This window comes from Anguilla anguilla, chromosome 13 (assembly GCF_013347855.1).
Source record: "Anguilla anguilla isolate fAngAng1 chromosome 13, fAngAng1.pri, whole genome shotgun sequence".
Taxonomy (NCBI): Eukaryota; Metazoa; Chordata; class Actinopteri; order Anguilliformes; family Anguillidae; genus Anguilla; species Anguilla anguilla.
The window spans coordinates 22,752,892-22,768,683 of NC_049213.1; the positions used below are offsets into that span (position 1 = coordinate 22,752,892).

General features: G+C 46.1%; 1 protein-coding gene across 3 annotated transcripts in view; it reads left to right on the forward strand.

Moving 5' to 3' along the window:
• The window catches only part of LOC118210664 (filamin-B), a 74,472-nt gene that overhangs the window by 37,849 nt on the left and 20,831 nt on the right, over positions 1-15,792 (forward strand). For 2 of the 3 annotated variants that reach the window (XM_035387025.1, XM_035387026.1), the window contains exons 10-25: positions 133-259; positions 1,820-1,956; positions 2,325-2,518; positions 3,165-3,278; positions 3,876-4,019; positions 5,604-5,727; positions 6,298-6,458; positions 6,613-6,703; positions 6,948-7,117; positions 7,486-7,603; positions 8,414-8,676; positions 9,157-9,754; positions 10,580-10,753; positions 11,386-11,548; positions 12,014-12,174; positions 13,862-14,029. In XM_035387025.1, coding sequence (XP_035242916.1) covers positions 133-259; positions 1,820-1,956; positions 2,325-2,518; positions 3,165-3,278; positions 3,876-4,019; positions 5,604-5,727; positions 6,298-6,458; positions 6,613-6,703; positions 6,948-7,117; positions 7,486-7,603; positions 8,414-8,676; positions 9,157-9,754; positions 10,580-10,753; positions 11,386-11,548; positions 12,014-12,174; positions 13,862-14,029 — 2,907 coding nt within the window. Of the gene's footprint in view, positions 1-132; positions 260-1,819; positions 1,957-2,324; positions 2,519-3,164; positions 3,279-3,875; positions 4,020-5,603; positions 5,728-6,297; positions 6,459-6,612; positions 6,704-6,947; positions 7,118-7,485; positions 7,604-8,413; positions 8,677-9,156; positions 9,755-10,579; positions 10,754-11,385; positions 11,549-12,013; positions 12,175-13,861; positions 14,030-14,428; positions 14,522-15,792 lie in introns of all 3 variants that reach the window. The other variant, XM_035387027.1, reaches the window with a different exon arrangement.

Below are 15,792 nucleotides of genomic sequence, written 5' to 3' on the forward strand. Positions count from 1 at the left end.
TTGGGGTGGAGGTGGGGGTGGGGGAGGCTGTGGGTATGAACGGGTGATTAATGAGCTGTCCAGGCCTGTTAGGAGGACCCATATTTTGGCAGAGCTTAACACCGCTGCCCCATGTGCCTGCCGTCTGAACAGAGGGCCTGGAGGAGCCCGTCAAACAGAAGGACAGCCTGGACGGGGTTTACGCCTACGAATATTACCCCCACGCGCCGGGCAAGTACACAGTGGCCATCACCTGGGGCGGCCAGCATATTCCCAAGAGGTGAGCCCTCAGACGCCCTCACTGCGGAATGCTCCGGATGTTTTTGTTCCGTCTGTCTGATGAAGAACGTCGAATGAAGCCAAAGGCTAATTTCTGCATTGCATGTGAAATTAAGTTCCTATTCTGGTATATTCTATTCTTTCTGCCCTAAATCCTCTCCTCCCTTCCTTTCAGGGATTCAGCCGTTGTATAAATATTGAAAATGCCCGACTGAATCTTCATCTTGTTCGGGAGGACAAATTTTCAGTTGTACACTGTAAATGTGTGGGTTTAATGTGCTGTTTGGTTTCCACTCTGGAGCTGTGTGTGTGTATTTGTGTGCATTTTTGTTTGTAACTGTAAGCGTAATGATTTCTGAGCATAGCCAGCTTTCGTGTTCTCGGCCACAAAGCGCTGTTTTTGTGTGTGGAAATAAGAGCTCCGGGCGTGCGCCCGGATGAACCAGTCTTTGTGCAGGAGGAGGTGGAGGCAGAGGAGGGCGGGGTGCATGTGTTTTGGCCATGCAGGTGAAGCCATGTGACCTGTGTGGTTGTGGTAGAAGAGCAGGAAGAGAATTGGGAGTGACCTCATTGCTCTCTGTCCTGGGAAGGAACCTAACTGGCTGTACCACAGGGACTGGGAATGACCTCTTGGTTCACTAGTCTGGGGGGGACACTGAATGGCTGTGCCACTGGGGCTGGGAATGACCTCATTGCTCTCTAGCCTGGGGAGGAAGCTGATTGGCTGTGCCTCATGGGAGCTGAGCAGACGGGTATTAAGTCTGTTTGCCCTGTGTTGAATATTATGTCTGCATATATTTCCCATGACCACCTCTGCTCAGTCTGATGAATGTGAACCGTTTAAAGCAGACAGATTAATTAACCAAGCATAGGGTTTGGAATGATGGGGCTATTTTTAGTTTGGTTTTCTTTTTAGAGGGGGTGAGGGAGGTTAGATTTAGCATTAAGGAAATTTTAAAACAGTTGTGATATTGTGTTATTCCTCATGGTGGGGGACAGATTTAAAATCTTTGTGAAAACTTGTGAAGTTAACCATTGTAGATGTTTATCGGGCATGAAGGTATTTTCCACATCTACATCAGGGTGGGTAAAAGAAATGTTTACAACTGTTTGGATAGGATTAGTGCCACTAGGAGCTGAGTCTGCTGTGGCCTGCGCCGATTAGAGGGCCATTTAAACTCAGCAGTGGTGATTGTGGGGTGGGGGGTGGGGGGGCTCATATACTAAAGCAAAGGTCTCCAGTGACCTCGTGCATGACTGTCCTCACAGCCCCAGTGTCTGGAGCCCAGTAAAATGGCTCAGAGCTGCAGGCTGCACTAGCACAGTCCCAGACTGTTTGACAGGAGCCCCCCTCTAGACCCCTCCCCCCTCCCCCCACACCATTTCTGCAGAGACTGTGTAAGTTTACTCTTCTCTGCAGGTTACCATCACCAGTATGCATATAACATTGAGGGATGGTGCTACATGCAGAGCCGCAGTTCCTCCGTGTGGTGGCTGTGCCTGACATTGTTTTCCCTGCCCCCTGCACTCCCCCTCCCCAACCCCACCCCCCGGCCTGCAGTCCGTTTGAAGTCCAGGTTGGCGCAGAGGCGGGACCTCAGAAGATCCGAGCCTTTGGACCAGGCCTGGAAGGTGGCATGGTGGGGAAGTCTGCCGATTTTGTGGTGGAATCTGTGGGCACGGATGTCGGGGTGCTGGGTGAGTTTTGACCACTTCGAAGTGATCAGCACTATATCGCTGGATTTTACTGCTAGGTTCAGTTTGATGGCAAGGAAACCATAAAAACCAGCACTTTGGGACATCTTGTGGCTTAGCATTTTAAGACAAGAAGGGTATAGATCCAGGGGTGCACAACATCAGCCCTGGAGGTTAAAGTATGTGCAAGTTGTTATTGTGTCTTGTTAATCAGCAACCAATTTTGGGCTTAGTAACCAGGTGTATGGCCTTTTTTTCTCACCCGTCATTGACTTAAATGATGCAAAAAACGGAGAGAACTGAATTTAGCAGGGTGTGGGGTGTGCTGTGAGGTGTGTCCTAATCCCCTCTGTTTTGCTGTCCTCCTGCAGGCTTTGCGATCGAGGGCCCCTCTCAGGCGAAGATCGAGTGTGAGGACCAGAACGACGGCTCGTGCAACGTGAAGTACTGGCCCACCGAGGCGGGCGAGTACGCCGTCCACGTCATGTGCGACGACGAGGACATCGAGGACAGCCCCTTCATGGCCCACATCACCCCTGACAACAGCGCCTGCAGCCCGAGCAAGGTCAGTGCCGTCCCTCCCTTCCTCCTTGCAAACTGTGGTGGAGTCTGTTGTAGAACACTGGGAACGGTGTGTGTTTACTGTAGAACACCAAGAACAGTTTATTTAACATTGAACACAATGTTTTTGCCATAGAACACAGAGAACAGCGTGTTTACTCTAGAACACAGGGGAAAAGTGTCTTTGTGGTAGAACACTGAGAACAGTGTGTTTCTAGTAGAACGTGGTGAAACTGTAGAGAGCAGTGCGTCAGACTTGAGTGTCCTTGGGTCAATCCAGATGCTCATTGTATGCATGGATTAATGGCACAGAAAAATGACTGCCAATGAAGTTGGCAGGATTTAAAAAAAAATTAGGCAGGATTCATTTTAAAAGACTAGCGCATAGTATGTTACATGTAAGCATGTAGTAGATGCTCTTCTCCACAATGCAAATGTAAAATAATGTAATGCAATTAATTTATCCAGCTGGCCATTAACTGTCAAGAAATTTGGTTAAGTGTTTGCCATAAGAACACAACAGCAGTGCCTCATCTGAGAATCATACCCGCAATCTCTGAGTCACAAGACCAATTGCCTAACCATTGCATACTGCCCCATAATGTGTGTCAAACTGACAGTGGTGAATGGTGCGATCTCTGCTTTCCCAGGTGAAAGCTTACGGCCCTGGTCTGGAGAAGACGGGCTGCATTATTAACAAGCCTGCAGAGTTCACCGTGGATGCTACAGACGCTGGGAAGGCGCCCGTGAAGATCTTCGCTCAGGTGAGAGTCCTTTTGGTCCCCAAAGGCAGGCGCCGCGCGCATCTCGGCTGAGAAAGGGCAAGCAGAAATTGAGAGGGGGGAAAAACACTTAGTGGGAACACTGTGCGCGGCAGTGAATGCAGAAATTGTATCTGATCTCAGATGTAAAAGAAACTAAATGGAATGACAAACAAATGCATGTCTGTCACACAGTATCTTTTAGGATTGCAGGGAATGGTTATGTGTGGATGGTCCATGGTGTGTACCATCACTTCTCAACTCTCAATTCTCAAACAACTCTCAATACCAATGAAAAAAAGCACATTGCCACTTCAAAAGATTTATTTTATTATCTCTGCTGACAAAATGGCTGCCAGGTTTTGTTCCTCCTTAGCCAAGGATGTTGTTTGTTTTATTGCAACTCTTTTTTTTCCCTACTTGGCTGTGCATGTGTTGGTTAGTCGTACTATAGCTCTCATGTTCTGTTGGGCAAGGACAGCGTTATCCTCATGCAGCCTGTCTGTGTTGACTGAGCTGCCCTGAAGCTTTTGTCCCAGAATAGCCTTGGGAATATCGATTGCGTGTGCAGTGTTCACACAGTCTGTCCCTGTCCCACAGACTGCTGAGGGAGACACCGTAGATGTGAAGGTGAAGAACAAAGGGGACGGGACCTACGCCTGCTCCTACACCCCCACCACTCCGGTCAAACACACCGTGGCTGTGGCCTGGGGAGGCGTCAACGTGCCCAACAGCCCCTTTAGGGTAAGCCCAGCTCTGGGGTCCAAGGTCACTGCAGGAGGCGTCATCCCCAGGGCAAAGCCCCTCATTGTGATCACTACCTTTGCCATGGAGCGCCACACCATTTTCGCATAGTCAGCGGCAAAACACTGCGTCAGCAGTGGGAGGAGGTGTTATGTTTCAAGGCTATTGGGTTTGTGTAATTTTGACCTTGAGATATTTCTGGTAGCTTTTTAGGGTTTCATTTTTTATTTTTCTATTGCAGCAGTAATTTAAGACTGAATGAACAAACTGATTCTAAGTGTAAAATAAGACGTCAATATATCAGAAGTATAAAATTATCACTGTGACTGAGATGTAGTTAAAGAAGGGATTTGATTTGTTGTGCACAAATTTTTAAAATAATTTTTTGTACTGATGATGGTCTAATATATTTGTCATACCTTTAAAATTCAGTTTTGATATTATATGTTACTGAACATTAATATTTTTCTACAGTTTAGGAAGAATTTGTGATTTTTTTACTCAATATTTTATTATTTGTATTTATATAAGCTTTGATTGGAAGATGATTATGTACTTCAATATGCTGCTTTTGATCTCAGATATCATCATTTCAATTAAGAAATCATTTCAATTGATGAGCATGAAACAGATTTCTGATTAGTCCCGAGACTAAAATGGCAGCCAGGAGATTTTCTTGGATAGGGAATATGTTCTTTCAGGGAGCTGAAACAGGCATGTTTGGATTCAATGGTCCATAAAGTCAATTTCAATAAAAGAAACAAAGGAAAACATTCATCAAGAGAAACCTTTAGCCCCCACTTGGCTGAAATGAAGTGTTTGAATTTTCTGAAGGACTTTCATCTTGGCGAAGTTTTTCTTTCTTTTTTGGCCAGTGTTGGAGACAGAATTGCTGTTTACATCAGCCTGAAAAAACAGTCTTTTCTACGAGCCTAAAACCACAGAGAGAGAGAGGCCTTCATTTCACGAGAGTGACATCATCTGTGGTCTAGAGAGAGGAGGATTTGTGGACCTCCTCTCGGACCCTCAGAGCTCTCAGCGAGACATGGCCTCCGTGGGTGACGGCACAGCAGCGGGACGGAACCAGCCATGCGACTCAGAGACTTCCTTTGTTCCGCAGGCCTGTTTTTCAGAACAGCTCATGTCTGCTTGAATCAGAATCAGATGAGCAAAATTATTGTTCCTCAATAAATGTCCCTGGCAGATCTGTTATTTGGCACCTTGTTTTTTCATTATTTATATTTTTTGGAGGGGGGTGGGGTGTTTTACTGTTTGGGGCCAGACAAGTACAATCACTGAATGTTTCCATGGGAAGTTCTAAAATGAGCGGTAACGTATAACATTCACGTTTACCAAACTGAAATGCACTGTGATCCAAGTGCTCAGAGTATACCTAGTCAAAAGATGGTGAAATGGTCAAACGTTTTAGAAGATGTTGGTTATTCTGAATGTGCGGTAAGTGTGGAACGTGACTGAGTGGATGTTTGGGAATGGTACCTCTGTGTCGTCCACAAAGGGCCGCTTCAGAGTGGTCCTCCACATTCCGTTCATCTTCCTGTTCACAGCGGGCTGCTCTCGTTCCAGGTGAACATTGGGAAGGGGAGTCATCCACACAAGGTGAAGGTGTTTGGCCCAGGCGTGGAGAGGACGGGGCTCAAAGCCAACGAGCCCACACACTTCACTGTGGACTGCACCGAAGCTGGGGAAGGTGACTACAACTCCCAGCATTCCCACTGCTCACTGACCCTCTTTCACATTGGCTGACGGTGCGCATAAATGTGGTGACAGTACATCCATTGGATGAATCCCTGAATATCACTGAGGCGAATGGGTGCACAATAAAATGTTCAATGTTAAACCAACTCTTACAGAGTACATATGGTCCTGAATGGATAAATGTAGAAATCTAGATAAGGCTTAATACATGTGCAAAGATTACAAAGCTCTTCTGTCCTTCAGTCTCCAAATAAAGCCTTATAATGGCCATAAGAAACGAGGGTATCAAGTTTGAAAGTGCTTTGGAGGTCATTCCAAGCTTGTGGGGCTCTGAAGCTAAAAGCAGTTTTTCCCAATTTGACTGATGCACATGGGACCTCAGGGGTCAACCAGTCCTGGGACCAAGTTTGGCAGTTATTTATGCACCATGTTAAAAGAGATGAGAGGTAGAAAGGAAGTTTGTGGAGGAGTATTAAGGAAGAGGAGTGGATGCCAGCGGGTTCCGGTCAGTAAAAAGATTGTTTTGTGTATTTCAGGACATGTAACCCAGTTTCTTTTTCAGGGGATGTCAGCGTGGGGATCAAATGCGATGCCAACGTTATCAGCGACAAAGAGGAGGACATCGACTTTGACATCATTCCTAATGCCAATGACACCATCACCGTGAAGTACACCCCTCCTGGTGCGGGACGCTTCACCATCAAGGTGCTGTTCGCAGGACAGGTGAGTCGCGTACTGTCTCCACCATGCCACCCACCATAGATGTACATCATGGACAGCCTTTCAATCAATTACAGCTAAAAAACGATCATTTAAATAGACCAAACATTGATGCGGGTGTGCGGAAGTGTGGAAATGGTCTCTCTTTCTCCTGCAGGAGATCCCCATCAGTCCTTTCCGTGTGAAGGTTGAGCCCTCTCACGACGCCTCCAGGGTGAAAGCCGAGGGGCCTGGGCTGGCTCGCGCAGGTGAGCCCCTGAGCTGCAGGCCCACCTGCCGTCTGGCTTTTATTTTGAAAGGAAGCGCGGCCTGTTCAAGTCTGAAGTGCACGTATTCTTTACTGTGCGCAGACTATGGTTTTCTGCCTAGTGTGCTGGAAAATGTTTTGTTATTAAACTGAATTTATTTATTTGTTATTTTTTTACATTTTTGGACTGTTTTCTGCTTTGGACACATGAGACCACGGTGTTGTGTGTGTTTGTTTCTGCGCAGGAGTGGAGAACGGGAAGCCCACGCATTTCACGGTTTTCACCAAAGGTGCCGGCAAAGCCCCTGTGGACGTGCAGTTCAGCGGAGCTGGCAAGGGAGAGCCCGTCCGAGACTTTGAGATCATCGACAACTACGACTACTCCCACACTGTCAAGTACACCCCGGTCCAGCAGGTAGGCTGTGTCCAGGGGTTGGGATCGTCTCACGGTGTAGTCTGGTACTGTCTCCCCAACACAGTTCACCATAATAAGAAAGACTTGACCTGAGAGCCTTGGGCTTGGGTCCTGGTTTGGAGACTATAGTACTATGCTGTGCTATACTTAATTTTTCTGAAGAAATTAAATGCAGGCTATAGTAAGCGGATATCCAGCTAAAGAAATACCCAATGCATCTTTAATAAAGCGTAAAAAGCTGTCGTTTTGTACTAAAGATTGCATACATTGTACTGAAAGTATAAGCTCGAGCTTGTGTGTGAATGAAAGCTAATTTTGCAAGAAAAAAATGTGCAATAAGTGACCCAGCTCATGTCCTCGGCCTGCAGGGTGAAATGGCAGTCGCGGTGACCTATGGGGGTGACCCAATTCCCAAAAGCCCCTATTCTGTGGGAGTGGCTGCTCCTCTGGATCTCAGCAAGATTAAAGTTGGCGGCTTGGAGAGCAGTGAGTAGTCTCTGGTTCTGCTCATTTTGACTTGTAATTTTCCCTGTTTCAAACTGACTGTAAGAACCACATTGTTTTTTTTCCAACTGAAGCTACTGCTGGGATTGTAATTTTTTCTGTCATGTTGTTCTCCTGTTTTTTTCCCTTCTCATTGTGAAAATGTACATGGCAAAACATTTAGCTGAGGGTACAGTAAAGAGTCTCATTATTTTCCTCACCTCATTCCCTGCTGTGTGCAGAACAAAAACAGTACCCGGTGTGGGGGGGTGGCGGATTTGTCTTTTTTAAACACGGTGTCTATTTGAGGGGGGACCCTGCGTGGGAGGCGAGGAAACCTTTTCAGAACCTCCTGCACTGTCGCTTCCCACACTCCTGCTGTAGCAGTGAAGGCACCGGAAACGTCTGCACTGCCAGTTTATTCTCAACCAGATCTACCCCAGTTGATTTTTAAATTATGATTTTAGTGTTTGAATTTTGAAACATTTTTTTAAATATTAATGTTTTAATTTTGGTGTATATTTTTTATTAACCCAAGGAGTTTTTACATGCAGTAAAGGATATTATAGATACTTGTTTCTGACAACCTGCCAGGTTTTCAAGGAATAGTATTGGGCATTTGGGGTCCATAGTTTAAAGCGAGAAAATAAATTTCAGGTAAATCTCAAGCAGGCTGTATAGTGAAGTTATGCCTCCAGAGGCATTTCACTTCCCATGTTGGCCTATGTTCTGAAAGCTGAATTAGCCAAAAGCAACTGAATTAATAGAAAATTTTTATTTTATAATTTTACAGTTTACCACTTTTATTTGCAGGAGTGGAGGTGGGTCAGGACCAGAAGTTCACTGTGGACACAAAGGGGGCGGGGGGACAAGGAAAGCTGGAAGTGAGGGTCACTAGCCCCTCCCAAAAGGCGGTGCCCTGCACAGTGGAGCCTCAGTCAAAGAAGGACTGCAGTCTGGTCAAGTACATCCCCAAAGAGGAGGGCTTCTACTCTGTGGACGTCAGCTACGACGGTAGCCCTGTCCCCGGCAGCCCCTTCCCCGTGGAGGCCTCATTGCCCCCAGACCCCAGCAAGGTACGACCAAGGATTTCCTCAAATCTCATAAATGTTACATTTGTCCATGTTATACTTCATTTTTTATCATTTAAAAGAAATTTAAGGCATTACCTCCCCCCACTCCCCCCAAAAGTGGTGACTTCCTACCCCCCATTCCTGGTGGGATCACAACAAAATTTTAAATGCAGGATTAAATGCAGGTCAACAAAATATAAACGGATAATTAAAGCAAGGCAGTCAGGTCTGATGCTGCAGATTTCAAAGCCTGTGTCCTCGTTGGCCTCATAAGTCTGTGCAGTAGACTGCTCTGTCATGACCCATTTAGCCAGGTGACTCCCCTGCTTTATTAATACAGCCTGTGATGAAGTCCATGAAATGTAGTGGTTCTTGAGCCCCAGTGCACATATAGTGCACCCGAGCTCAGGGGAGCGCGGTGGTGCTTTGAGTGTCTGGTATGTTGAAGGCCTTTTGGTGCTGATGGACTCTTGGCTCCCCCAGGTGAAGGCCTATGGGCCAGGACTGAAGGGGGGGCTGGTGGGAGACCCGGCGAAGTTCACCATCGACACCAAGGGCGCGGGCATGGGCGGGCTGGGCCTGACGGTGGAGGGCCCCACCGAGGCTAAGATCGAGTGCTCGGACAACGGCGACGGCACCTGCTCCGTGTCCTACCTGCCCACCGAGCCCGGGGAGTACCTGGTCAACATCCTCTTCGAGGACGTGCACGTGCCCGGCTCGCCCTTCCACGCCGACATCCAGATGCCGTTCGACCCCTCCAAGGTGGTGGCGTCGGGCCCGGGGCTCCAGCGGGGCAAGGTGGACGAGACGGGGGTGGTGAACGTGGACTGCTCCAAGGCCGGCCCGGGACTGCTGGCCATGGAGGCCGTGTCCGATTCGGGTTCCAAAGCCAAGACCAAGGTGCAGGACAACAAGGACGGCACCTACACGGTCACCTACGTGCCCCTGACCGCGGGCATGTACACTCTCATGCTGAAGTACGGAGGCAAGACGGTGCCCGGGTTCCCCGCCAGCGTGGGCGTGGACCCCGCCGTCGACACCAGCAAGGTGAAGGTGTACGGGCCGGGTGTGGAAGGAGCGGGTAAGCATGTTTATTACTGAGTCTTCCCTTATTGCTGTTGGTTTGAAGAATTATAATTTTTCCCTGTTTTGGGAAACAGGAAAAGGCCCTAAATGTCCCAGCTGGAGGCAAGTGATTCTGGTCACATGTAATAGGCTCAAGAGCTTTTTCACTCACTGAGAACTAACGGAGACATTTAAGGGCCTGAAAATGAGTATTTCCTGCTCTTGAAAAAAATGACATCACTGGCTGGCAATGCAGTCACAGTTTTGCAGTCATGGGTGTAGTTTTTTTGTTTTTTGTTTTTAAAGTGGGATATCTTCTTACATAGTAATGTTGTGAGGGACATTTGTTGTGAAAATGAAAATATTCCATATCAAGAAATGCAACTTGAATTCAATTTTCTGGCAGTTATGAGCAGTCTAAAGGGGGGGAGTAGGGGACCGTGATCCTGGAATACAGTTCTGTGCATCCGAAACCCTTTCTTTTTTGTCCTTGACTCAGCTTCAAAAGTCCTTTAGCACTAGCCTGCTTTTGAAGCAAAAAAAATACCCCCTGCCTGCTTCATCCCTTTGCTCTTTAAATTCAGAAGCAATGACCTCAGACCTCAAAGAGGAATCTTCAGAGAGGCTTGGCTGAAAGAAACCCTCCACAGAGTAGAAGGGTGGTGATGACATTTTTGCAAAAACGTATTTGGCTCACTGAGGGAGATTTGAGCTTTTAATAGCCAAATAGATGTGGGTTTTTATTTTTTTTGCATTTTGCATGTCTAAGCCATCCTTTTGATGTTTTAAATCGCTCCCATATTCATTTATTTATTTTTTATTTATTTTGTTTTTTGCACAGGAGTATTCCGGGAAGCCACCACTGGCTTCACTGTGGATGCCCGCCCTCTGACCAAAGTTGGCGGCAGCCACATAAAGGCTCAGGTCAAGAACCCGTCAGGCAGCAGCACTGACTGCGTGATTGTGGACAAGGCTGATGGGACTTACAGTGTGGAGTACACACCCTTTGAGAACGGTACGGCTACAGGGAGGCACTAAGTACAGCCCATTTTGTGGCACGCGAGGAGTTTCAGATGCTGTTCCAGCAAACTTGAGTATGCTGGTTTTGGCTATAGCCTGGCTTAGTGTCAAATAAAACATTAAGTTCTTCTGTAATTTTTTTCCCTTTAAACTAGTACAATAGTTTTGGCTTGTTGGGTTAGTTTTGGTGACCAGGTGTCCACACTTTCAGAAATGAGGACCCCACTAATTCAGTGTTAAAATTTTATGTAACATCTTTCTAAATGAATAATGTTCCATGTAGCACATAAGAAAAATAATATGTTTGTCGATCTGACTGAATAAAATCCCTGGGATGGCATGTTGGCTGTTAATGGCATGCATAGCAGTTTATTTCTTTAGGTGGTCATCAGAGGCGATCTCATCTTTTGGCTGACTTTAAAAATGCCTGATCAAGGATAATTGAAAGCATGTGACAATTCTGAGGTAGTGATTGTGGCTGGAATGAAAACCAGCATACACTGGGTGTCCCCAGGGCTGCGATCCCCTCACACACCTTGAAACCCCTTTTCTCTGGTGCACTTCCAGTGCCCCTGATTGGTATTTTTGCGCTGCGTCATGGGACTCACAGTTTGTGTTGTGTGACAGGGGTCCACAGTGTGGAGGTTCTGTATGATGAGACCCCCGTCCCGAAGAGCCCCTTCCAGGTGGGTGTGACTGAGGGGTGTGACCCGACTCGAGTGCTGGCCCAGGGCCCTGGGCTCAAGGAGGCTCTGACGGAGCAGCCCAACAACTTCTCCATCATCACCAGGTGAGAGACGACGCTTCCGCCCAGTGCACTGTGCTGTGGGCACTGTGCTGTTGTGTCCTCCTGGTATGCAGTTATCAAAAGGCAGGCATTTTGTCGTTTGTCTCCATGCGCGACTGTGCATTTTCAAGCCAGGTCTTGATCCTCTTCTGTGTTGTAAGCATGACTGTTTATGTATTTCAGTCCTAGCATCTCCATCACTGTCAAAGGTAAAGGACTTTTGTGATAAGGGGGAGTAGCTTTTGTGTACAATTTTAGAAGTCAGTATCTTGGAATACGTCTAGCCATCAGTTTTCAGGTTCCAAATGTTTTTTGGAGCTTTATACATAATGAGGCCTTTCCTGTGCCTCAGCTAGGGGTACAGCTAGCAGCGTTCCTCTTGAGATTTGAACCTGCGACCTCTCTGGTTTTGTTATGTGACTTGGCCACTCTTCCACACTGCCATGCTTTTCTGTTTCGTTATGACAGAGGAGCCGGCATCGGTGGATTGGGAATCACTGTGGAGGGTCCGTCTGAGTCAAAGATGTCCTGCAAAGACAACAAGGATGGCAGCTGCCATGTGGAATACATTCCCTATGTGCCAGGACTGTATGACATCAACATCACGTATGGAGGGAAACACATTCCAGGTAATAAACCTGCCTACGAACCATACAGTCTGCCTTCTGCCTTTCCAGTATGCAGAGGTGAGATTTTACTGGATATTTATTAATGAAATAAGATGGCAAAAGCATAACATGGTTGTATTTTTTCCTGATTAATCAGGAAATACAGGTTTTTTTCAGAGCTTTAATGTCTCGACCATTAGGCCGAGAGTAATTGGTTATGTCATAAGCGCATACTTCAAGAGCTTTTGCATTCTTTGACAGCTGATGTCAGGACAGAATGTTCAGACTGGTGGCTCAAGGGGACATCAGGGGTCGGAAAAGCAGTATTTACAGATTAATCTGTAAATACTGGGGGGAGGGAATTGTGTGCAGAAGAATTACATTCCTGAATGGATTTATTGCTTGGAATGCTATTGCATGAGGTCAGAGTTTACTTAGTTGAGTTGCCGTGTTGTGTTATTTTTCTACACAAATCCTATGTGTGGTTTCCATTTTCTTTGGCCAGTGCTATCGTTACATTGTCATGTTGACCAAAGGAATCCTCTATATTTGTCAGAATTCCTTTCCACAGATATTACATGCTAATTTCATGGATTTTTTCCTGATATTTATTGGCGGTGGTCTCTGTGGTTTCAATTATGAGTTTGCTTACAACACACACACACAAAAACATTATAAAATAACAAATGCCTCATAGTTTATAAAGAATGCAAGCATGTGATGAGAACAAGAATTCTGAAAAATAATCTTCAGGCTTGATGATTAAAGTGGCTTAATATTACATGAGGAATTTTCATCATTACCGTTTACTGCAGTATTGAGAAATTCAGTTGTGAAATCTACCGTCCCTGTAGGTTTCAACTTTCGACCCTAATTTGGCACACCTGATCATACTAATTAGCAGCTGAAGGAGATCTTTAGCGGTTGAATGAGGTGCGCTTTGTTATGGTTGGAGTGAAAACCAAGAGGACGGTAGATCTTCAGGAACAGGGTTTGGCAGCCCTGCTGTAACTAAAACCTACTGTATGCCATACAAAGACCTCTGCAGGTAGAAACATGCACCTTTAAACTTGTTTTTGAGCATTTAATCCAGTGTGTGGGCATCCGTTTCCTCATCACTCTACCTCATACCCCTGACACCTTTGGCTTTTTATTTTTTGGATGCGTGCACAACACCTGCATAGACCGCTGTCCTGTGTGTTGTAATGTGAGATATTGTAATTGATTTCCAGAACATCTTGTAACTAACCAATTGTTCATTGTTGGACATTGTACTATCTCCATTCTGTTCTATCATTTTGTTCTGTGTAGGCACATATTATATACCATACTCTTCCACTTGGGTTAATGTGGTTTGATATCTTTGCTGCTTGAGGCCTGTTCTTTGGATGTAGTGGACAGATGTACACCCACAGTCCCAAAGTCTGTGTCTCCCTGGACAGGGTTGTCTGACATTATGTTGTGAAACCTGGCCTGTTTGCTGTAGTACAGAAAGAGAAAGGTTTCACAATGCCAAAAAAGGGTAGAGCTACCATGTGTTGCCAGTCAATCACCGATTTGAACCAATTGAACCTTTTTCTGTGGAGGCAGCAAAGCTTTTTGAATCATTTAAAATATCAGTGATTGGCAGCCTGATGTAGCGCCAGCCATTACTGGGTTCTTGGAAGCTCACTCTTCCTTCACCAAGGCTGTGTGTTTAACCTTGCAGGTAGCCCCTTCAAGGTGCCTGTGAAGGACGTGGTGGACCCCAGCAAGGTGAAGATTTCCGGACCTGGGGTGAGCTCAGGGGTCCGTGCCAAAATCCCACAGTCGTTCACCGTGGACTGCAGCAAGGCAGGCGTGGCACCTCTCTCAGTGGCTGTGACCGCACCCAAAGGTAATCTGGCTGATGCAGATGTTTGTCTTTTTAATTACTTTCTTTTTAGCAGTATAAGGTGGAGCATTATTCAGTCTTTAGGCTTTAGGGCAAGGATCTCAGGATACAGTCCTGGAGAGCTGCAGGGGGTGCCAGTTTATGGTGTTTCAGGTCCTCAGTGTCATTGGTTGGTTAGTCTATACACCTTGTTTTAAAGGCATACATTAGCTGGCAATTGAAGGGAAACTATAAAACGCTGCAGACACTGCAGCACTCCTGGACTGGATTGAGTCCCTGGTTTTTAGGGCTTTCACTGAACAGTACTGAATGGAAATCAGCCTTGGCTGTGCTCATTCTTTCCGCTCCCCTTCCCCTACCCTTTCGCCTCAGTGTGGTGATGGCTAGAGTTTTTTGTTCTAGCGGATGAGATGGCCTCCCAGCCCTGGCGTGGTCACTTGAAAGCCTTTACGGATCTCTTTAAGAACGAGCCCAAGAACAGGAACTCTGGGACAGGTTGGCAGTGCACAGTGAGGGCACCCTGTCTCTCAATCCAACAAACAGGACAATCAGAAGCACATGGGAGAAAATAAGAGCAAGCCACTGCAGGTGGAGGATGATATCACAGAACAAAACTTTGAGTTGCTCAAAGAGTCCTTATGAAAATATGCCCTGCCTGTAAGATCTCCATGATGATGTCACATGAAGCGATGAGCACTGATCATAGATCAGTTTTTGTGTGCTGACCAGACCTGGGTAAAATATCTATTTAAATTCTGTGAACTTATTAAATGTCTGTAAAATAAAAAGAAAAAAGAAAAACAAAATCCAAGAATCTTCAGTGAAACATAGCTGACCAAAATGTTGAATTGTACTGAAAATAAGATGGATTCTTTTAAAATTGCCAGTAGTGTTTAATGGGTTTAAAGTACTTTGCAGATAAGGCATTTGACCCAGGTCTGGTGAGAAGTAGGCAGGGGGGAGTTTGGAATGTACCCCTCTGTGTGTACTTCCTGGCCCCTATCCTTAAGCACACATGACTGAAGTATTATGTGCACTTTATTCTTCCCACCCATAATTTCACAAAAGCCACATAAATAAGCAAATTGGTCATTTTTTTAACACGCCCTCCTGTGGAATGTAATGTTCTGTCAGTTGAACACAGCCGGAATGATCAGTAGCTGTATTTTCATAAGGTTATGTATGCTTCAGCAGCTGTGTGAGAGGGCAGAGAGCAGCCATCTGCATGTGTTCCTGGTCCTCTCTGTTCCTCTCTTCCTCTGGGTTCTGTCGCTCCTGCCTTTCACCTTGCTGGGTAGCAGTGCGCTATGATTGTTAGGGAAAATGGACAACTCTATATGAAAGCCAAGCCTGGCACAGCCCTCCTCATTTAAAATACACATTGATATTTTTTTTAAACAAGAAATAATGTGACATCTTCCAGTTTGATTTGGACCCCTGGAAGGGACAGGAGTAGTCTGTACTCTTTAGACTGTGTGATGAGGGCAGAGAGGGGGAATTTTGTGGGATCGTGGCAACGCTTTCAGCAGAAGCCTGTTGTCATGGTCACCTCCTAGTTTCCATTTTAAGCCACCTCCACTAGAGGTGCTTCACTCCGGCAGGAGTAGAAGATGGTTGGTCTTTGTGACGTTCCTGTGTTAGTCGTGACCATGGAACAATGGTTTGTTCAGGACAACCGCTGACAGAAGGAGATAGCCTTTCTTTTTTTTTTTAACTTTGAGCTCCATGTAAATAAAGGAAATGGTTGTGCTTTATTTAATACAGTT